At 40.2% G+C, this 24,428-nt stretch overlaps 1 protein-coding gene across 2 annotated transcripts; it reads left to right on the forward strand.

The window, feature by feature from the left end:
• Positions 1 to 2,357: 2,357 nt before the first annotated feature.
• Positions 2,358 to 21,990, forward strand: brdt (bromodomain, testis-specific). Of its 2 annotated transcripts, none has more exons than XM_062395448.1 (22): positions 2,358 to 2,736; positions 6,002 to 6,236; positions 6,435 to 6,572; positions 6,844 to 6,985; positions 7,632 to 7,753; positions 10,963 to 11,319; positions 11,409 to 11,537; positions 12,973 to 13,170; positions 13,272 to 13,453; positions 13,549 to 13,838; positions 13,950 to 14,063; positions 14,167 to 14,307; positions 14,614 to 14,703; positions 14,807 to 14,944; positions 16,203 to 16,258; positions 16,357 to 16,537; positions 19,014 to 19,084; positions 19,271 to 19,331; positions 19,429 to 19,535; positions 20,045 to 20,241; positions 20,864 to 21,086; positions 21,186 to 21,990. In XM_062395448.1, the coding sequence occupies exons 2-22, from the start codon at positions 6,045 to 6,047 to the stop codon at positions 21,249 to 21,251; spliced, it is 3,195 nt and encodes a 1,064-aa protein (XP_062251432.1). In that variant the 5' UTR covers positions 2,358 to 2,736; positions 6,002 to 6,044; the 3' UTR covers positions 21,252 to 21,990. The 2 variants fall into 2 exon arrangements, with proteins under 2 accessions (XP_062251432.1, XP_062251433.1); XM_062395449.1 differs by having other exon boundaries at positions 16,363 to 16,537.
• The last annotated feature ends 2,438 nt before the right edge of the window (positions 21,991 to 24,428 follow it).

Below are 24,428 nucleotides of genomic sequence, written 5' to 3' on the forward strand. Positions count from 1 at the left end.
TCCTGCCATTGTCCGGGGAACAGACACTGTGTCAGTATTTATGGTCCGACTCAAAGCTCATTTAGGATTTCTGACAATCTGACAATCCATACATTCCTTTCCCTTTCTAAACTTCCCCAAACTTGTCTTTTGTCTTTTGTATTGCAGACTGCCATATTGAAAATGTGCATCGTCGTCTTAAAATTGTCTCTACTGCTCTCCAACTCCAAATTTCCATAAATATAAATGTACTAAATTGTTACAGAAATAATGTAAGATTAAGCTACAAACTAACTGCAGGATTTTCTTGGTGAAACTTTGAATAATTAGTCACGTTCTAAATCAATCATTTAAAAACAGAAGAGCAAACTGAACCAAAAAATGCTCCAGCTGCATGACAAATGGCGGCACCCCCCCCCCCCCCTTGTTTTTAACTCAATAAACATAAATAAAACATTTAATTCCATTTAATTGTTTTCATCATTTCCATACCAGATTCAAAGAAGTGCAGTACTTCCTTGCATAAAACAAACACCATTCCTAAAAAGACACAACTTCCCACGTTTTCTTTCAGCAGCCAAGACGGTTATGTCATGTGTCGCATAGGTACATTTCTTTGTCCAAAGAAAACTACACATTGTTCAGTAGTCACTTTTCAAACCGCAAATCACAGACAACAACAACTTTTTTCAATCTTTTGCCATTCTGTCCTTGGATAAAGTAAACCATCCATTTTAGTTCATTGCCCCATCTTGTGGGCAAAAACTGTAAATGATTCGAAGATGATTAGAAGTCCTTTTATTCAAAAACTAAAATACTGGGGATGTAAGATTTTCCAAGAAACTTATTTAGTTTCGTTTTTATTGTGATGCAGAGAAACGTTGGGAGGAATCGTGTCACAAAGGTGGAAAGGTTCAACATTCCCTGACTTTTATAGTATTCAAGTAATAGCCTGAATATGTTTATTGTACAATATTTTAAGCATATTTTCAGTTTTAAATAAAGTCAAGTTAGCAGAGTCCAGTAAAACAAATATAAAATAATGATAAAATAATTATTTTAGCTAAATTGGTTAAATGGATTTTTGCTGCTTAATCAAGTAATAGCCTGAATATGTTTATTGTACAATATTTTAAGCATATTTTCAGTTTTAAATAAAGTCAAGTTAGCAGAGTCCAATAAAACAAATATAAAATAATGATAAAATAATTATTTTAGCTAAATTGGTTAAATGGATTTTTGCTGCCTAACATTGTTTTGATCACCAAACAGTATAAGACAGTTTTCAGAATTGCACTATACACTCTAAGTGAATAAAGTCCACTGGGTAATCATGTTTGATATTTATATTTGCAAGTAAATCAGTAATAAGGATTCATATGTTTCTTGATCCAACAATTAACAGCTGATGATAATTTCCAATAAGCTAAGATACCACATGTATTCCTAGTACAGTAAGTCCACTGAGACATTGTGGTATTGGGCTGTATCTCATTATTTCATATGGGATATTCATAATCAAATTAAAATTTCAGGCCAACATGAAATCTTTCATTTATCTTGTATTCTATCTGTATATACCCTAGCCGAGTTCCATTTATACTGATTTCCTCCTAGGCGTAACGTTTATATACTGTAGATACAAAGTTTACTCATATGGACCCTGTAGTTGCAGAGAAAAACTATTCATTTTGGGCACCTGGGAAAGGCCAGATTTTAGGAGGGGAAATTATCTCATAGTCAATTTATTATTTGTTCTACTTGATATATTTATACTTTTTAACAATATTATGTTCAATGAACACAGTATAAGCAAATCAACGTGGCTGGTCCTGACCATAGACTGTAGGTTCCTGACACATTTCAACCTGGCTGAGTTCACAGGAAGTAAAGTGATATCTAGTTCAAGTGCTCCTCGTAAAGCACAAACTCGCTCGCTTCATTATTATTATTGTAAGCTTTCTTCATTTTGTATGAAAGGAAGCTATTATAATAATGTTCTACCTTGCAAGAATATAGGTCTTTCAGTTTTCTGTTGATTCAGTTTGAGCTTTAACATTTAAAGTACCACAAAATACAAATATGGTACAAATTGTGAAATTGCAAAGCAGGTAAATGCCTTGCTATCGCTTAATATGGGTATTTTTACATAATTGCCGTGTACTTTATCACGCATTTACAATAGGCAGCATTCATAGGTGGCTAGAGAGTCTGGTAGCGTGCATGTGCTGAATGAAACTCAGTTTTCCGAGTGTGGATCAGGACTTGAAACCAACGCTCCGCCCAGATCCCAGTTCTGCATCTTTCCCGCTTCAGTTCAGACATGTCGCTCCCCTGTCTGCAGCTGCAGAGCCGCAGTGTGCGAGCTGCTGCTGCCTGACACACACACACACACTCATCCTTTATCAACATGACACCTGTTGCATCGAGCAGCATCGAGTGAAAAAGCTCCAGGACACCTCCGTGACACCGAACTGCCATTTTGTTTGGGACAACTTAACAAAACGTACTTCTCCTCCTCTTTAAAAACAGTCAGCTGCACCTCTGCAGGACACACACACCTGGTCGTGTTGTTGTTGCATGACAGGGATCGCTCAGAGAGCGTTTGTCCGCAGAAAGGCGAACAGCAACACGTGTAAGTCGCGCGCTGACCAATCACTCGTGGAGGCTCGAGCTGAGGGCTATAAATGTGAGGCGGTTACCGTAGCGACCTCTGCGGCCGGGGAGCTGAACGCAACAAGCTGTCATGCCCTGAAGGTAACGCTAGCACGGTAACACTTGCGGAATGTAGACTTTGTCCGGTGTAAACGTGTGTCCGTGTAGCTGGTGTGTTTACTGGTTAGCGAGTCAAACGGTGGACGATGCTAACACGAGTTATCAAGGAGTCTGTAACGTTAACTTCGTCTCAACGGGCACCCGGTGTGCAGCATTAGCCGTTGTTAGCACAACACAGCTACGGTTAGACACTTGTGCGAAACGTTAGTAAAATGCAACTGACAAGCCTCGTTAGCCTCGTCTCCCCAGATACAACCATAAATGCACCAATGACAATCTGTCAGTTAGTTAACGAGCACCGACCAACCGGCAAATATGTTAAAGTTGTGGAGCCCAAGTGCGACGATCAACGTTCTCCTTTTTTCTCAACTGATCAACCTACCACAGATGCCGGTAACTAATGCGACCGCCTTAGCTAATCGACTATTGCTCCTTTACAGTCCAAGCGAATCTGAAAGCGGAGCTCTGACAGCTAGCGTCATTACCCTCTTAGCCATTTTCCCTCTCAGCGGTGCTCATGTGCACATGAGCCGGCTGACGCTTTATGCTAACCAACCAGTGGGTGTGTTGCTGGCTTCACGTGTTGGCCAGAGGAGTGTCAACAGTGCAGCATGCCGCCATGTCTGCTGTTCACATCCTGGAGGGACGCATCCTGCACGTGGTGGTTGAATTCATCGCGAAATCAAGTTTGGCAGATCTTAGCTAACTCAGTGTTTAAAATACTTTGATCTCATAGTTATACATTAGAACAGGAGGGAGGTTAAACGATAGATCGCCTGGTACCTCCCTAGAGGAAAAGGTGACTTTTACATGTTCAGGCCTTAATACAACCAGTGCAGCAGTGTGTTTGCAGAATGTGTTATACAGTTGATGTGTTGAATTTATTAAGAGGAAATGAATTTATTGTCGCCATCACACTCCGGGTTTAGAGGAGGCAATTTTGTATATTTAGTTTAAATTAAAGGATACCAGTAAATGCATGGCAGGTTCACCTGAAACCTCTGTCTGAATATTCATAGTGCACCAACAGTTTACTCAAAATTAGGGATTGGAATCGGCAGGGACCTCCTGATAAGATACAATCACGATACTTAGGTGGCGATACAATGTTTTCCATGGTCCAGTATTTAAAAAAAAAATATATATATATATATATATTTTTTTAAATACTAGACCATGGAAAACAGTTGAATCATACTGTTCAAATACAACAGTCAAATTCACTTAGAGATTTACAAGTTTTATTTCAAATATTAATATTAACTTAATGACTGCCGGGCAGCCAATAGAAAAAATAAATAAAAATGTGCCCTATTATTGTATAGTCCCTGTCAACTGCTCACAAACTGACAGATGTATGCCACGTAGGCTACTTTTAAACAAAAAAATAAAAGCTATGCTTCACTGATGTTTGCATGTAGGCTATGCAAAGCTAGTGCTTGGGTATGTTTTTTTTGTCCGGTGTAAACGTGTGTCCGTGTAGCTGGTGTGTTTACTGGTTAGCGAGTCAAACGGTGGACGATGCTAACACAAGTTATCAAGGGCATGTTGACCAAGAGCTGGTCAACATTCTCTGGGGTGAGGTTGGTCCTTCCCCCCCATTTATCCCCCCCCCCCCCCCCCCCCCCACCCACATATACCCAACAAAAGGAGTAATAGTTAAATAAGAATCTGGATTTCCCTGGATTCATTCATGTGTGAAAGTTTTGTTTTCTTGTCATATGTTTTTGAAAATAAAACCAAATGAACTAAGATGAACATAATTTGCAATGCTAATTATTTGGGTTGTGTCACAAATAAAGATGGTACAGGAAAACATTTAGACTGCAGGTTGTATGGCCCCACTCTTAATTATTAATCTCATAGTAGTATAGTGGACATTTGAAAGTGCTTCTGAGAATAAAATTATGGCCCATTTGATCAGTTTTAAAGATGTCAGTTAGACAGCAAAATTCAGTTTTTAACTAGAATAGCACTCTTTACTACAGAGTGCATACCTCTGCCAAGGACCAACAGTCCTTAAATTAAGTCAAGATGCACCAAAGATTAAAAAAAAGTTCTGCTTTTTAACATCTAGGTAAATGTATTCACTATTCTGTGGGAAAACACAAACCATTGAAAAATGCCCTATATCACCAAAAAGTCCTGGATCTGCTCCCCAATGAAAAAATGACCCCAGCTTATATGGATGTACAGTAAGACATCCCTGTTGCTTGGCCTCCTTTAACCATGTTTGTAATTATAATAATGTAAATATATATGGGAACTAGGATCCTCCAGGCAGAGTTTGTGGGACATATTTTAGCTAACTTGTAGTACCTTCTCCTTCAAATACTGAAAGTGTTATTTAGAAATATTCCTCTGTCCTAGTCCAATGTTGCGCCTTGAAATGCTAAATGGCACAGTTTCTAGGAGGTACTCTAGATGGCGATATTACCCATGTTTTTGGAAAGATGCCTTATGTGCAGCCATTGTTGATGACCACTATTGACCTTTTTAAGCAAATGCTACTTACTTTTCATGCCATGACAGAGAGGTGGAGGTGATTACTAGTGTTGTTCATCTTGGAAAATGTTTTCTCTTCTCTATTTGATTTGTTTCCATAAGATTTAAAAAAAATGCTATCTGGTATATAGAGCAATATAACACAGGATTGTACGCAGGTGATCGCATCCTTCCTGCCGGCTCAATGATCATCAACCTTACTTTAATTTTTACCTCAGACAGGATCATGGACGGTTCTGTCAGGTGTACTCAACTAAAAATCCTGAACTGTTAAATAATTTAGTTTAATAATCAACAAAACAGATGGACTACTTCAGGATTGCAGCGTGTCCTCTTAATTCAAACTAATTTCATTGAAGCAATGACTATATGTTTAAGAATGACAATTCAATGACCGTCATATAATTATGCATTAAAGAATAGAATGCAGCAGTGTTTTCTGACCTCCCTCCTCGGTCTGAAATACTCCCCCTTAATAGTAACAAATACTTGGTTATAAACTTGGCATCACTGAATATCTCCAGACCTTTTCCTTAAAGCTCCACATTCTCAGTCAATGTGTTGTTGTGGCTGGACATGTGATGTTACCAAATTGGATGTTCTTACCAAAGCATTCATATAAAGCATGGATGCTTGTTAATATTCTAATGGCTCTCACAGGCATTCAGCACTGATGTAGTAGTAAGACATTTGTCATTACTAATTTACATTTTTACCAAAGTGCTTGATACTCCTTGTTTAGGGAAGCGTGTTATGAGTGCCAAATTGGAGCGTTGGACAACACAATGTCTGACGTAAATGCCTTTCCTGCTGGGAGCGGAAATCCTCCTCCACCAGAGGTCACCAATCCCAAGAAGCATGGGCGTGTAACCAATCAGCTACAGTATCTGGAGAAGGTGGTGATCAAAGCATTATTGAGGCATCACTTTTCATGGCCCTTTCGCCAGCCTGTTGATGCAGTGAAACTGAGTCTGCCAGTAAGTGGGACAAATTTCGACAGATCAAGTAGGAGCCTGACTGTAAATATACTGCTGATGTTGTAAACCATGAGTTTTCTGTCTCTATTTTACTTATAATACAGCAACGCACGTTGTCTTGGTGGATCAGTTCCATTAGGATGCAAACTGGGAAGGGAAGACTAATGTATTAATGCTGGTTTCTTTGTTGTCTTTCAGGATTATTATACAATTATAAGAAATCCTATGGATCTGGGAACTATTATGAAGCGTCTTCAGAACAAATATTACTGGGAAGCACATGAGTGTATTAAAGACTTCAACACTATGTTTACCAACTGCTACATGTACAATCGGGTAAGAGAATATTATTTTTGTGCTGTTACATGCCAAAATTTGTTATCTGAACTTAAAATATAATACACTGAAAATAAGTCTGTAACCTGACATTGTTTTTTTAATCATAATGAAAATATTAGATCATATTCACCCACCCAGAATGGCTGATGTTTTTCTTAGGTTATCAGTGCTTAATATAAACACAGTTCAGACAGGATTGTCACAAAGGTACCTATCACCCTCATGAATGCTTTTATTTTATTATATTCTGTACATTTTCTTTCCACAGCCTGGAGATGACATTGTTGTTATGGCACAGATTCTGGAGAAGCTTTTTTTGCAGAAGTTGTCCCAAATGCCAAAGGACGAATGCAATGTTACAGCAGTCACTGCAGGGAAGGAACCAGTGAAGGTGAAGAAGTCCAATGCAGGTATATTGTTCAATAATAATTAGGGCTGCACGGTATGTATCGGTCCAATATATTATCGACTCTTGTATGGGAATTTGATATTATTTATTTATTGGAATTCGAAATTATAGCTGATAAAACGTCCAATAAATGCGCTCATGACGTCATACATCCGTGGCTGTCCATATGTCAGAACTATAAACCGCTTCGCCAGGTGTGGAAGCACTTTCTGAGAGTGACTGTAGGGTTAAGGTTAAGGTCTAGCCGTGAGATGACATGAGCCTGGACCAGTGTTTGTTGCAACAAATGTGCAAAAGTTAATAGAAGGGGAAACATATTTGCATATTTTAACACTACCAATCTCATAAGTCACCTTAGAGTCCCTAATTTCTATGATTATGTATTTGTTTGTTAACAATGGAATGTTAGTTCATCCATATTGCTTACTATATTGTGCAATTGTACCCTCTGGTATGTATAAACTACAGGCTATGCACTTCTTTTTAAGGAATGTGAAATTATTATCAGTATCTGTTTATCGGCAATGTGAAGCATGTAAATATCGGTATCGTCCAGATACACTGCTATTGCAGAACAAGCATCTTTTTTCTGGAAAGTAAGTAAATTTTGTACCAGGTTTTGATGCCCTTTACCTACTGTCATGCAGGTGTGTTTAAGCAGAGATCCCTCGTTTCAGAAGTTGTTCTCCAACAGACAGTGACGGTCATCCCTCCTCATGTGCCTCAGTTCATACCACCCATACAGCTCTCTGCACAAATTGATGCAGCAGTAAGTATTTTAATGGTAGTTGCACACCGGATACTCAATTTAACTCAAGAATTCAATTGTCTTTTTTGTTTACGAGACAGTTCTGAAGCTCTGCTTAATATTTCAGTAAGAAATCAAAACGTGTTGACAGGAAAATATATTTATTTTTTTCACTGTTTTTCTTGACCTCATTCTGTGGCACTTGGACCGAAAACATAACAACTGCATCCATACCACACCAAATACAAAAATAACAACAGCAAACTTTCTCTATTAGGAAATTGGGTTTGCCGGACAAACTTACAGTCTACTGAAATAAGGAAATCTCTTGGCGGGCTTGAGCAAGGAACTTCTACTTACTTGAACGTCAGTGACAATACCCCAGTAAATGGATCCATCAAACCAACCACAATATTGCTTGGATATACCTGGAGCAACTGTCAAACAAAATCCTTGCCTTAAAAATACTGCCATCTCACAACTCTGACATCCTGGTGGAAATTAATTAAGATATTCAATTCCACCCCAGCCCCATGTCAATACACTCTTCAGCCAGCAGAAGATGTGTAGACTTTCTGCTGTCCTGACGTCAATGGGGAGCAAACAGTCGTGATTTTGTTTAGTTGCTAGCTGATTGGCAGAGCAGGGTGGACGGACTGGGGTGTAAGGTTTAACGATGTCTTGGGTGTAGACTGGGCCCGATCCATTCACAACACTGTACGCAAGTACTTATGTCTTGAAGCAGATGTGGGCAGCCACAGGTAACCAGTGAAGAGAGTGGTGGAGCTGTGTAGTTTGAGTGAACTTATGTTGGTTGTAGACCAGTCCAGCTGCTGCAATCTGGATGAGCTGCAAAGTTCAGATGGCAGCAGCAGGCAGACCAACCAGGAGGGAGTTACAATAGTCTTTGCGTGAGATGACCAGAGCCTCGACCAGAACCTGTGTCGCCTTCTGAGGGAGAAGGGGACGTATTCTCCTGATGTTGTGCAGGATGTATACGATCAGGTTGTTGCAGTAATGTTGGCAGTAAGGGAGAGTTGACTGTCAAGTGTCACACCCCGGTTCTTTGTGGTCTGGGTGGGGCCTACAGCAGAGTTGTCGATGGTGATAGTAATGTTTGGAGGATTGGTGAATGAGCTTTCCCTGGTCTTGTCATGGTCAATTTTCATGGTCAATTTTCATGGTCAATCTCCACTGAGAGATGTCAGACAGGCAGATATTTGTGCTGCTACCTGTGTTTCAGATAGAGTAAAAAAAGAATTACTTGGGTGTCATCTGCATAGCTATGGTAGGAAAAGCCATGTGAGTGAATGACAGAGCTGAGAGAGTTGGTATACAGAGAGAGGAGGAGGGGGCCCAGTAGTGAGAGGACAAGGTTCGGACACAGATCCTCTCCAAGTCACCCATTAAGTGCGGGGTTGAGGTAGGATGAGAGCAGAGAGAGAGCCGAGCCTGAGACACCCAAGTGCAGAAGGGAGGAAATAAGGATCTGGTGGTTCACCGTATCAAACACAGCAGGAAGGTCTAGAAGGATGAGGTCAGAGGAGAGAGAGGCTGCTCTATCAGTGTGAAGCTGCTCAGAGACGGCAAGGAGGGCAGACTCTGTTGAGTGCTGTGCCTTCAAACCAGAATAGTGAGGATGAAGATAGGAGGAGAGTTGATTTAAAAAGATTGTATGCTCAAGTGCGTTGGTGACAAAAGAAAGAAGAGAGACACGTCTGTAGTTGTTTACTTGAGATGGGTTGAGGGTGGGTGTTTTGAGGAGAGGGTTCACTCTTGCCTCTTTAAGAGAATTGGGGAAACAGACAGTTGACAGGAAAGTGTTCTTACCAATAAGAGTTTTGTCTTTATCAATTTTTGTCTGAGTAAAAGAACGTTTAGCTTCAGAAATAGAGGCAGAAAAGTGGAGAGAAGAGACTGATAAGTGAGCCGGTCTTCAGAGAGTTTTGATTTTCGCCATTACCTTCTGGTGCTTGTATAGTGGCCCTGTCGGCGCGCACTGAGTCAGACAACCACAGAGCTGGGGGAAGACTAGTGCTCCTGTTGTGAAGTAAGAGGACAGACAGAATCAAGAGAGGTGGACAGAGTAGAAAGGGGAGTGTCTGTGGCAGAGTTAGGACACATGAGTGAGAGAGTCAGATGAAGGGAGGGCTGATAAAACAGATGAGGGAGAGAGGGCGCGAATGTTGCGACGGACAGGTACAGAGTCTGTTGATGAGATAGGGTTGTCAGATTGTGAGAGTGGGAGAGAGTAAGAGATGAAGAAGTGGTCAGATCCGTGAAGTGGGTTCACAGTGAGGTTGGAGGTAGGGCAGTGCCTGGTAAAAATAAAATCAAGGTGGTTGCCAGCTTTGTGAGTAGGTGGGGAAGGAGTGAGTGAGAGAGCAAATTAAGAAAGTTACTGTAGTTAGTCAGACGACTTCTCTATCTGGATGTTAAAGTCGCCAAGAAGGACAAGTGGAGGGCCACTTTCACTGACCTACACCGCCTGTCCTCAAATTGGGCTCGCACCTGTGGTTCTAGTGGGTGCTGGTAGAACAGTTTTGGGGGGGGGGGGGCTCGCTCACATTGACGGACGGCTGGTCAGGTGCCTCGCCTCACCTCACCTTCCAAGGTCTTTAAACATGTACATGTACCATGAAGTCATGTAGACATCGCTCACAGGCATACACAACCCTTATTTCATCATTAAATTATCATACACTTAAACTGCATTATGTTCTGTCTGTATGTCCTTTCATTATTTATCCTCTGTTTATCTTATCAATCTTATATTTTACAAATAAAAAATTACAAAAGAATAGGAGATAGATAATTTACAGATTTACTTTGTGAACCCATTATAGGGGGAATTATATAGACTTACTATCTTATTATTATTGACCAGAGGGTCACTCGTAATGAATCATGATTATTCACTGCAGTGTTTTGCGTAATGTGAATAAAACTTTAACCTGAATCGTGTCAAGTAGATTTTCATAAGCAATCGTAATGAAGCCTCCCATGAATAAAACGCTGCTTCTAGATGATGCTTCAAACTTGGTCTTTTGTGGATGTTTTGTTTGAGAGATACTTAGTGGCCAAAGTAACATTTTGTCATATCCAAATCACCCTGCTATTTTCATAGCCTGTTTGTGCCTTTAACACAACAGCCAAGATGTAAAACAAAGGCTAAATTAACTTTGGTCAGTTTGGATGACTTACTGTATTTTGTTTTTTTAACTATATAGATTAAAAGAGGTTTTAAAAGAAAAGCAGAACCCACATCCTCCACCGCCTCAGCGATCACCAACGTTGCGTTAACCCCTGCTGAGGAGCATGCAGCACCAGGCACATTATCCTCCAGGAGAGGCAGCGGTGGCGGCAGGCCCATCAAACCTCCTAAGAAAGACTTACCAGCCTTTGAGGAAAAGAAGGTCAAGTTGTCTGAGCAGCTCACGTACTGCAGTGACATCCTGAAGGAGTTGCTCTCAAAGAGACACTATGCAAATGCATGGCCCTTTTATACCCCTGTTGATGCCGTGGCTTTGGGCTTGCGCGACTACCATGACGTCATAAAGCAACCAATGGACTTGAACACCATCAGGGTAAAATTACTATAATGATGATGTTTAACTCTAGTGTATATAATATAATTTTTTTGTTAGAGCAGTTTCTCTGACTATTATATCCTCAGAAAAAAATGGATCAACGAGAATATGCGATTGCAAAGGAGTTTGCTGGTGACGTGAGGTTGATGTTCTCCAACTGTTACAAATACAATCCACCCACACATGAAGTCGTCTACATGGCAAGAAAACTCCAGGTATGCTTTTACTTATTCATTCTTTTATTTATGTGTCGAACAATTCAGTTGCCAATGATTTTATTCACCAAAATGCATTTTTGAGAATCCATAGGGTCTATCAAACGCATTTGTATCTTATTTTAATGTTAAACGCTAACACTCCCGCTAGAAGTGACCATTTTCATGGGGAAAGTGTCTCTGTCCTCTTAATCTCGGAGCCTGTTGGCTTCGTCTGATGACAAATTTGTCTCTGGGGACAACAACTGATGTTTGAGGGCTTCCGGTGGATATCCGCGCCATACACTGTTAACCGTCTGGTTTTTCCCATCACATGAGTCCGCTTAAACGTTATTGGTCAAACTATAAATGGAAACCAGGAGGCTTCATAATTCAAAATCTTGTCCCTCACTTCAGATTCTGCATATGCACATTAGTGTTCTTGGCTTGCCTCTGTATACTGGCAGTATGGACGGCAACAAGTGGTTGTGGTCATTGCTTTTTATTTGTTAAAGGGCCCATCGTATGCCCATTTTACCACAGTTGATATGGTTCCTTGGGGTCTTAATGAAATGTCTGTAACATATTTTGGTCAAAATACCACAAGGAAATACCCTGTCTAAAACAGCCCTCCTCAGATTGACCTGTTTTGAGTTCCCCCCATCCCCCCACCCCCCCACCCCTCATCCCTCCTTCACGAAATTCAAGCGCCCAGATTTTTAGCTATCCATTACCTCTGTAGAAGCACTACAAAAGTGGAATTTTCATAATATGTCCACTAAATCTTTTTCATGCTGATCAGTACCGACTGGCTCCACTGTTTTAACCGAGTGCTTTAAAGGACCCATCGTATGCAAATTCCACTTTTGTAGTGCTTCTACATATCTGGCATATCTGATATACCTCCCCCCCACCCACCCACCATCACCACCATCATCTCACCGGCTCCCCGCCTGGAGCCCCGGCTGACACTGCCGACATTGTGTATTAGGGTGAAGCTCGGCATAGTCAGCTAGCGCGGGGACACCAGTGCCACTGCAGCAGCTCCACGGCCCCACAGCTCCACTCAAAACAGGTCAATCTGTGGTGGGCTGTTTAGACAGGGTAAAAAGGTGCTGTTTTAAATGATCCTTGTGGTATTTTGAAAAAAGTATGTTACAGACATCTCATTAAGACCCCAAGGAACCATATCAACTGTGGTAAAATGAGCATACGATCGGTCCTTTAAAGTATATAACAGATGAAATACCTGTATAATAAGAGCTATTGTAAAGAAAGGTTAGGGATTGATTAGGGTTATAACAAATACAACTAAATGAGAAAATGCATCAAAATGCCCCTGCACCATATAAAATGACCACGGTCACCCTTTTAAGTATAAGTACATGCTTTAAATGTTTATATTACATTATTATTATAAGTATTATAACACAAACAATTTTGTTTTTACCAACAGGAAATTTTTGAGGCTCGTTATCTGAAAGTCCCACAAGAACCAGAGTGTTGCACTGTACCTCCCCAGCAAGTTATCAACGGAAAAGGGGACAGGGTCAGCAATATGTCGATCTCAGAGAGTTCTGTCAGTGAAAGCTCCTCAGAGGAAGACAGTCCGTCAGAAGATCGGTCCATGCAGCTGGCCTGCCTTGAGGAGCAGGTGGTTAACATAAATGCCAGTGATGATGCAAATGTCACTTTGAGAAGTTATTCACTTCAGTGCACTTCACCCAGTCGTCTCATTAATGGCTGACTTCTCAGTTTAGAGCCGTCAGTGATCAGCTGAAGAGACTGAGCGAAGATCCTGTGATGAAGCCAAAGAAGAAAGACAAGTTAAAAAAGGAGAAAAAGTCCAAAGAAAAGTTTGCTGCTGGAGTAAAGTACAAATCCTCAAAAGACAAATCTCTTGTTGGAAAACTCGCCAACAGCAAGAGCTCTTCTTTGTGAGTGGTCATTGTACTTCGTATAGATAATGGTAAACTGAGAATGCTACAGTCCATGATATTGATAATAATAGATGTTTCATGTACATCTCCAGGCATGGAAACAGACCCAATATTCATAATGTACCCATAAAATGTGAGACTGGGGTCCCATCAGTACCGATGACTTACCAGGAGAAGATGCAGTTGAAATTAGATATGAACAAGCTGCCCGGCTACAAACTGGGCAAGTTTGTGAGGATCATTCATGCCAGGGAGGCCTGTCTGAGAAATACTTCTTTAGAGGACATCGAGGTGGACTTTGAAGTGCTCAAGCCTTCCACACTGAGAGCGCTGCAGAGGTTTGTCGCAGCATGTCTCAAGAAATGCAAGAAGAACATGAGCAGTAAGTACAACTCAGTCCTGCTTTGTCAAAACAATTCACAGTTGGGTTTAATTTGTAGGTATAAGGCTTTTATTTTAAATATGAGAATATATATCAACTTGTGTCCTGCAGATAAACAGCTGCTGAAGCCCACAGGAGGACTGCAGACGGGGAAAGTAAAGGCTCCTGGGAAATCTGTGGTTGTCAACAAAGACCAGCACTTGATAAGGAAAAAAAAGCCAGTTGGTAAGACCTGAATCCCATTAACATTGAAATTGTCACAATTACGTTTCAATGTGTGGGGCCCTGATTGTAAATATCACTATTTTCTCTTAATTATTGTTACTAGGTAAATCTGTGGCTTTCACTGACATCACCTTGCTACCACGCCTCAGTGAGAGCAGCAGCTCGTCGTCATCCAGCTCTGGCAGCAGCAGCAGCAATAGTAGAAGTGGTTCTTGCACTTCTGAAAGCTGTGACTCTGGCTCAGGTAAGCTGCTCTCGCTTCAGCAGGCTTCCCTTATCTCCCTTTTGTTTTACAGATCTCTAGCAACAACGCCGTGATTCACCTGTTGGCCTTACTACCATGTTTACAAACCTAAAATCAATTGAGGGAATTTGCTACAATCAAGTATCTATGTAGTTTCTTTTTAAATCTAACCAGATAAACGCTACAAATAGCTGATCCTACAAAATTCAAGATTTTACCTTTATCCCACCTAAATTAAACCTTAAGACTCAGTGACAAACTCCACTGAGACTATAATGTATAACTTTGTCTCTCTATTCTTTACAGGAGGACTGCAGACTGGGAAAGTAAAGGCTCCTGGAAAATCTGTGGTTGACAACAAAGAGCAGCGCTTGATAAAGAAAAAAAAGCCAGTTGGTAAGACCTGAATCCCATTAACATTGAAATTGTCACAATTACGTTTCAGTGTGTGGGGCCCTGATTCTAAATATCACAATTTTCCCTTCATTTTTGTTACTAGCTAAATCTGTGGCTTTTACGGACGTCACCTTCCTGCCACGCCTCAGTGAGAGCAGCAGCTCGTCATCATCCAGCTCAGGCAGCAGCAGCAATAGTAGAAGTGGTTCTTGCACTTCTGAAAGCTGTGACTCTGGATCAGGTTAGGCGCTCTCTCTTCAGTAGGCTTCCCTCATCTCCCTTTTTTTTACAGATCTCTAGCAACAAAGCTGTGATTCACCTGTTGGCCTTACTATTACGTTTACAAACCTAAAATCAATTGAGGGACTTTTCTACAATCAAGTATCTGTCACAATTATGTTTCAGTGTGTGGGGCCCTGATTGTAGAAATCACAATTTTCCCTTCATTTTTGTTACTAGCTAAATCTGTGGCTTGTACTGACGTCACCTTGATGCAACGCCTCAGTGACAGCAGCAGCTCGTCGTCATCCAGCTCTTGCAGCAGCAGCAATAGTAGAAGTGGTTCTTGCACTTCTGAAAGCTGTGACTCTGGATCAGGTTAGGTGCTCTCTCTTCAGCAGGCTGCCCTCATCTCCCTTTGTTTTACACATCTCTGGCAAGAACACCGTGATTCACCTGATGGCCTTACTATTACGTTTACAAACCTAAAATCAATTGAGGGAATTTTCTACAATCAAGTATCTGTCACAATTACGTTTCAGTGTGTGGGGCCCTGATTGTAGAAATCACAATTTCCCCCTTAATTTTTGTTACTAGCTAAATCTGTGGCTTTCACTGACGTCACCTTCCTGCCACGCCTCAGTGAGAGCAGCAGCTCGTCGTCATCCAGCTCTGGCAGCAGCAGCAATAGTAGAAGTGGTTCTTGCACTTCTGAAAGCTGTGACTCTGGATCAGGTTAGGTGCTCTCTCTTCAGCAGGCTTCCCTCATCTCCCTTTGTTTTACACATCTCTAGCAACACCTCGGTGATTCACCTGTTGGTTACTACCACGTTTAAAAACATAAAATAAATTGAAGGAATTTTCTACAATCAAGTATTTATGTAGTTTCTTTTTAGATTAACCAGATAAAAGCTACAAATTTCTGGTCCAAATAAATGCAAGATTTGTCCTTTAATCCCACCTTAATTACACTTTAAGACTCAATGACAAAATCCACTGAGACTCAAATGTATAACTTTTTCTCTCTATTGTTTATTTTCCATATAGATTAATTGCTCTGCACATAGAAAGTGTTGACCAGTTCCAATTTATTTGTTAACGTTGTTGCATTTCTTGGTCTTTGGAAATAGTTTATTTCTAGAAAGTAGAAATCTGAATTACTTTGTCATTTTGTCAAGAAGTTTTGCAGCATATACTATTTACTCTCTTGTTCATTCACATACCCTACATCACAAAACAGGAATTAATTCAATTATCTTGTTACCATGCATGTTTTTCAGAAACAAAAAGAAAGAAGCAGAAAATGAGAGAATCTTGCCAAAAGGTTAAGACAAAGGTAAATAATGTTCATCTTTTTATTCAAAGGAATGAGAAGATTTTATGTAAGACAGCTTTGCTTTCAACAATGAAAAGTAAGATTTATTTTTTCTTGAGTTAAAGGTTCCACGTCCTGCTTGTAGTAAGCAGATAACAGAGACCAAAGAAGTGACAGAAGCCTCAGTCAAGCCGTGTCCGCCTCCTCCTGCTGTGCAGTCCTCTGTTGCCGAAACTCAAGGTTACCCAACGCACCACGGTGCACAACAGACCTGTGACATGCTGACTTTATCGCCTCCAGGTAAGGTTTCTGTCTGTCTTCTTTGCCCCCATCAAAGATTTGCCAAAACATTACGTAAATTACTGACTTTTAGCAATTTCAAGACAATACTGGAAGAAAAGTTCTTTCAGTTAAGCGAAAGTGTAGGGTTTTCAATGCAATGTGAAAACCTCTCAATTCCCTGTCATCTGGTTTCTTAATTTAGCATAATCTGTCCATTCTTTTCCAGCCTTTGATAGTAGTAACCCTGAGACCTAGTGGCGGATCAGCATCACTACCTCTCCAAAAACCTTCTTCAACAAATATCTCTCACTGAGATTTCTTATTCATTACATCCAGTGAACCTTCCTTTGTCACCACCTTTTCCCCTCTGGCTGCCGTTCCCCTTAAATTGTCCCATAAGCTTAGTGTCCTTCAGAAAGACCAGCAGAGGGATGCAAACTATGGTTCACTTGACTTTGTTACCTGCCATTTTTCCTGTTTTTAAGTGTGACATAATAGTTTGTATGTAATTCAATTCAATCTCATGCTGCTTCCTCCTAACTTTTGTTACTTTAACCTAGCACTAGCTCTCACTGTATATTTGTTTGAACAAGCTCAGCTGAGATGTATTGAGGATCTTTTCTTGTTTGTTTATTTAGAAGGATCCCCATTAGCTCTACCCTAAGACAGAGCTACTTTTAGTGGGGTCCAACTTTAAAACATACATACAGATATCAAACATTAAATACCAATATCAAACATTTAAAACAAACATTAAATACCAATATCAAACATTTAAAACATACGTAACATTACAAACATCAAAAGTAAAAATACATATAAATAATGATCATATAATATTACAGATATCAAAAAATAATTTAGTGGTTATGCAATTTTACCTTTTCATGATATAAAACACTTATATATCCAATTCCATAGAAGCGAAAACTGCAAACCATGTAAGAGAATATTACACCTTTTATGTACAGTACATCACCATCTAGTGTCATAAGTATTCTGTACCCAAGTGTTTCATTATTTGCTTTTTGAACATACATTTACATGTCACATTTTTAATTTCTGTTGGTAGTAGGTTCCATGACTTCATAGCTCTGTACCCCACAATGCGTTAAAAAAAATTTGTATTAGTTCTGGGGAGTGAAAACCTACCTTCTATTGCTCGTCTAGTGGCATAGTTATGTGAGGCTACATTTTTATTTAGTTTAGTTTAGTGTAGAGCAAAGCGTGCAGCCTTGATCTGTATTAGCTGTAATCTATTCAGGTCATTATTGGTGGCATTTGCCCATCCTATCTGGCAATAATCCAGTTGTGACAGAACAAGAGCGTTAACTACCAGTATTCTTAGACCGGTCGTAAGATGATTTCTGCATCATCTGACTAGCTAGTGCTTTGCCCATTTTATTGACAATAGGGTAAATATGCTTTGACCAGGAGTGTTCATCATCTAGGGTGACTCCCAATAGCTTGGTTACCTTTACTTGTTTGATGGATGTTCCATCTATGCACAGTCTAAGCTCTGCTCTAAGAGAATGATTAGATTGAAGATGAAGCTTTTTGTTGTTGCCCTCTCCGATGATTCTTTCCTTAATATATTTACCTTGCTTCTGAAAAAATTATTCAATTGATCTGCAATTTCTTTGGGTTTTGTGATAAAGGTACCCCCACTTTCATTGAATGTAGGATGTGGAGAGGTGTTTCTTCCCATTATACAATTAAGCTTACTCCAAAGCTTTTGGGGGGCATTCTTTGTCCTGATTAATTGCAAAGCATAATGTTGTTTATTTTTCCTTTGATTGAGTTTTGTAACTTGATTTCTCAGTTAACAGTAGTTTTCTCTGACCTTAGTACAACCACTGTTCTGTGCCTATTCCTTGGCCTGATTACGCTGAGACATATAGCCCTTTAGTTCCACATCAACCCATGGTGCCCTACAAGTCCTCACTGTCACTTTTCTAACAGGTGCATGTTTATCAATGACTGTGACAAACTTTGCAAGAAAAAGATCTAGTGCTTCATCTGGTTCTTTTGCATTGTAGACCTGATACCAACATATATTTCTGCCCTCTTCCAGGAAGGCTTCCTCAAAAAAACCTCTGTAGGACCTTTTATGGATTACTCTAGGTCTAGCTTTGGAACCTTCATTTTCCTTGCTACCACTACAATATTGTGGTCACATCCTATTGGGACTGATACAGCCTTGGTATATAAGTCATCTGCACTCAAATAAATGTGATCAATACAAGATGCTGTGTTGATGCCCTTGTTGGTTGTGCTTAGTCGTGTTGGTTGTGTAACCACTTGTTTCAAACAGCATGCATCAGTTATGGTGGCCAGTTGGTTCTTTAAGGAGCAGTTAGGCGATAGCCAGTCAATATTTATATCTCCAGTGACAACAATTTCCATATTTAATTCACACACCTTATCCAGCATCTCACCCATGGCTTCTAAGTAGTGTTGATCTGATCTGATCTTGTGATTCACTGTTCAACAGACTTGTCTGCCCTCCTGTCCCCCATGGCATCTCCAGTACTTTTACTGGACTGGGCCGCTGCCAGATTTGAGGTAAAGCAACTCTTTACGCTGTGGGCTTTGATTATTAGAATATATTTATATTTTACACCTTGCTCCTATACATCATTTTAGCAAAGTGGGAACTTTAAACCACTTGAGATCTGCAAAAGCAAAATTTGTGTACATTTTCTCTTTAGGCCTGATTAAATTTAAAAACTAAATCTGTCCCTTCATCAGGGCCAAGTGCTGTCTCCTCTTAGCAGCAGTCCACCACAGTCCAAGGATGAAACGGGGTCCAGTAAGTCCCTGCAAGACCCTTAACATTATTTTGTTTTTGATTCATTTAAGATTACTATTATTTTAGTATAACATTTATTTGTAGTGGTTTGTTCCAGATTTCAGATTTCCTAAGGAGGTCCGTGACAGTCAATTGACTAATGTGCCTTACATCAACACATCAAGTAAATCTGCTGGTGAGGAAAAAACCCAAATCCCCAAAAAGGTTTGTGCTATTTCAAAGTTTATTATTACAGATTCCAAATATTCTTCCCGACATATTAAGAATGATTCTGCAGATGACGGAGTGGGTGGTACAACAACTAGTATTTAATATTTGTTTTATTCTTAAAGTGGATTGAATTTTATTTTTATAAGCTTATGTAAAAATGAAGTTTCAAAACTTAAATTTAAAAAGCCATTAACTTTTACTGAGTGTTACAATTTGCAATTTAAAATATTTAATTACTGGTCCAAGATTACTTATATTTATTTAGTGTCATCATTTAATTAGAAAAAGGAGCTTGGGTTCAACTCAAAATCATCACACAATTTATCTTTCCACCACCAGAGGGCGTCAAAGTATAGTCCTCATACAACTAATGTTGTATGAGGATTTCTGCTAACTACTGGCCAACATACATTTCTGAAGGTATAAGGGATGATCTTCGTTGGTCCCACCCATCTCATTCGAAATCAATTGAAACTAAACACAGAGATCTGATTTTTATTAAGGACATTGTTCTGAAAAATGCTGAGTCTTGGGCGAAAGTGGTGAGAGAGTCCATCACCCCAGCTGCCAGCAAGGCCTCAAAGGAGAGCTTCCAGCAATTCCGTAAGGCTGCCATAGAAAAGGAGGAACGTGAAAAATCTCTTAAGAAGAAAACGGTTGAAGACGTAAAGGAGAAGGAGACTTCAGAAAACAGCAGCAGGTAATCTGACGGAAACAGCAGCAGTATTGAATGTGTGTCTGAATTATGTTTATTTAAATTCTCAAAGGGATAGTTCACCCAAATTAAAAATGCACTAATTATCTACTCACTACTAATGTATGCAGATGGAAGGATGGGTGAAGTTTTTGAGTTCACAAAACACTTTTGGAGTTTCAGGGGTAAAGAGCGTTGCAGCCAAATCCAATACAATTAAAGTAAATGGTGATCAATTCTTCCATCTCAAAAAAAACATAGAATGCCTCCATACTGCTCCTGTGGTGTCAACCAAGTGTCCATAAGCCCTGACAGAAATGATCCCTGTACACTCAGCTTGGCAGTGGGACAGACTATGGTTACCTACTATCTGTCTGTAGTTTGAGGTTATGTGGAGTTTCGAGGGTTATCCGTTCCTCAGCTAGTTCACCATACGTTCTATTATGAGGAAATGTAAGTTATTCCTATTCTCAGATATTCCCTCATATCTGTCATATTGTACTTGTTGAAACCTGCAAAAATCCTATAAAGGCAAAGTCACAAGCTAAACCAGTATTTCTCTCCACAAGCTTGATAGCTGATTTAAAAAAATTGCAGCTTTTAAGTAACAGGTTTGTTTTCCATTTAGCCTCCCAGGCCCATGTAAGACTGAACAAAATCTAGATCCTGTTAAAGAGGATCCTGATTCACCAGCGAGGATTTACACAGAGGCTTCCTCAGATGCTCCCAAAGATGTTGAGCAGCAGAGAGCAAATTCTCCTAAGGAAGCACAACTTCCATCCACACAGCTCTCCGTGAAGGAAAGGGAGATGGCCCGCAAAAAGGAACAAGAGCGTCGCAGGAGAGAGGCTGTGAGTAGCTCTTCGGGTTTTTTTGCGTGACATTGTTGTTTATGGTACTCGGAAAAATAGCATTTTGACAGTTTTTCCCATATTTCTCTCTCTGTGCAGATGTGTTGCATTGACATGACAATGCAGCGGGACATCATGACGACGTTTGAGCTCAACCTGGACTGAAAATCTACTGGGAATTACTTGAAAAATGTCCTTTTGTGCCACAGTTCTTTCACAATCGCTAATACCGGTAGATGAGAGAAAAATCTCACCAAATGTAATCGAATATAAATGTGTCTTTCCCTTATGTTGTATCTGAAATGGATCGTAAAACTTCTGCACTCTTGAGTTTGGGATGATTGGGGTGAAACGTGAAGCACGTTTTTCTGTTCTTTTCACATTTGAACGAGTCCTCTTATATGCGACTGTTGTGTACGACTAATCCATACACTGTAGTAAAAAATGACACATTGTTGTGTTGTTTTCTGAAACCTGCAGTGTTGTTTTTGTTCTGGTGTTTAGGATATTCAGTTAACCCTATAACTACCACGCCTCAGTTAATCCTGACTCAAAAGAGAAGTTAAATGTTGACGAAACACTAAATATGTTCGAGTTACACGCACAAGTCCTCTGAATGTTATTTTTTTGCACTAAAGAAAGATTTACTTTTTGAACAGAGACTGAAGCTTTTTCTCACCAATGTTTCCAAAGTGGGACTCACTTCATCATCTCAGTTTCCTATTTGCTTGACAGTGATTGTGTTTACTGGATACGCACCGCACTTTGTTCTTCGTACAGTTCTGCCGGTTCCAAACTTGTTTTGGGGCATTATCAGCATATGCTGTATGTTAGCGTTTATATGTGCTATTATATTTAATGTTATTTTTTTTTTTACTCTAAGTAATAAAGCTATTTTCACTGATCAATTTACATCATCACTTCATCACTGCATCCAGTTGTAAATGCAGTATAGTGCAGATAGCAACTCATCCCCTCATCGTTGAAGAATTGCACATCATCTGTATAGATTTGTGGAGCAGATTTCACACATCCATTACCTTAATTTCACTAAATAGTGAAAATAACAGCCATTTCATGCAAGACCTACCAGAGCCAAGCCCCAATCCTCTCTGTGCATTGTCCTCCTATTGGACAACCACACCATTTGTTAGCTTGTTGGGTTTAGTGGAAAAACATATTTGATTGGCTCATTTAATATATTTTAGTATCTGCCACATGCAATTTTGCCTCACGCCTCATTTACTGACTTCAACTAACTCAGGCTCAAAGCGCTGCGATTTTAATCTCTGCTTGTCCTGCATGAGACATAGGCTATAGTGTGGAGTCCAAAAACTGACAAAATAAAAAGATGCCAGACCAGTCAAATTGACTGAATACATAAATATATAATGCTGTTGGTTAAATAAAAAGATGCCAGACCAGTCAAATTGACTGAATACATAAATATATAATGCTGTTGGTTAAATAATTTAGTTTAAAAAGAGTGCTTTATGGGACACTTGGGCATACACCCATGTGTACCCAAGACTTGGATTGAACCACTGACCTTCTGGTTAGAGGATGACCACTCTACCCCAACAGCCACGTTTGTGTCCCTCTGTTTGAAACCAATGACCCTACCCAAAATGGCTGTAAAGTGATGTGGCCCCAGCTCTGATCAGCTGTGATGACAACATGATACCTGAATGGTTGTGTTCAAATTTGCCTTTTTTTCGCACTGTAACATCTTAGATGTCACCAGCACACAATGATGCTGTTAAACCAGAAACCATGTGACTACACCTTTTTTTTATACTGTCTAGCTGTGTCTCCGGGGCTTCACCCTTCGGAGGCTGCATCTGAGGGCTGATTGCGTCACAGCTTGACTCCACTAAGTGACAAACGTTTTTTCAAATAGGAAATGCTCAGTTTCAAAAACAAAGATTTACTGACTAAAACCTTCAAAGGAGTTTCAGAAATATTATTGCACCAACCCGTGGATGAAACCCAACAGATCAGCAGTATCCATGGCAGCTAGCTGTATTGTTCTTTTCGTGCCTCTCCAATACATGGACTGAATGTATAAATTTGTGGTTCTGGATTTGTATTCAGGGGATGCACCACCCACAGACTGTAGCAACACCTTAAAGATTGACCATACTCTCTGCGGCCTGTGTTCACTGTGAGTTACTACCTGATCCCACATTCCATTCCAGTAGATCGATTTTTTATTGTTTCTCAATTCAGAGGCTGCATCATTCAGAGTATGTGGCCCACGACGGAGGCGGTCTTCATGTGCCCCGTAGACCATGAGGATCGAACCGAAATGAGACGGTCTGGTCTACAGAGGTTTTCAGTGATCAGCATCACTAGCTTGTCACGCCCTTATTGTTGTTGCCTAGCAACAGAGCTTCAGTTGGACACGATAAGGACGTTTTAATGCCCCTTGGTTATTTAGCATGTGTACCATTAGCTGTTCGGTTGAATTGACATGGGCTACTCAAGCATTAGACGTCTCAATCCTTGGTGGTCCCCAATGAATCCTGGGATATGTTGGGCTGGGGACGATCCACCTGTTTCTGCCTTCGAAATGGGACACTTCAGTTGCACTGCTGTGATGCAAGTATATGATACATAACTTTAAAGGAAAACTGTCAAACTTAACATATTGACTTGCCATCTCAGCTATTTAACTGTGGTAAAGGTTCAGTGTGTAAGATTTAGGGACATCTGGTGGTGAAGTTGCATTTGTAGCTGCAGCAACCTCACCCTTCCCTTGCAAACATGTGCATGTGCAGACCTGCAGTTGTCCGTAAAACTCAAAAAGTGTTTAGTTTATCCTGTTTGGACTACTGTAAAAAACATGGCGGCCTCCGTGGAGAGGACCTGCTCCCGATGTAAATATTTAAATATAAAGGGTACATAAAACCACAATTTGTACAGTATAGATGAAACACACTAGTGAAAACATAAATAGGATTATTTTATATTAAATTTCTGCCAGTATATCCCTTTCACCTAAATCTTACACACTGGCCCTCCAAAGAGCACAAAGTTACATTTCCACTCATGTGTGTTTTATAGGTGACATCCTTGCTCCAGTCGTGCAACATAATTGACCTGCTGGACGGTTGTTAACACATCACCTGACAATGTGTGACCGCATTACATCGGATTTAAAAATATCAGAAGCCTACCTGTACATTGAGTCTCGTAACCACCCCACTATTGGTTAGTGAGCAGATCAGAAACAACATTGATTATCTCAGTGGACCTGCTGCCTCTTTAACACCGAGTTGTTGCTATAACAGCAGCATGAAGCGGCCGTGCCCTGCAGAGATTGTCGGCGTGTTTTCCCTG

The sequence above is a fragment of the Platichthys flesus genome, chromosome 9, assembly GCF_949316205.1.
Source record: "Platichthys flesus chromosome 9, fPlaFle2.1, whole genome shotgun sequence".
Classification (NCBI taxonomy): Eukaryota; Metazoa; Chordata; class Actinopteri; order Pleuronectiformes; family Pleuronectidae; genus Platichthys; species Platichthys flesus.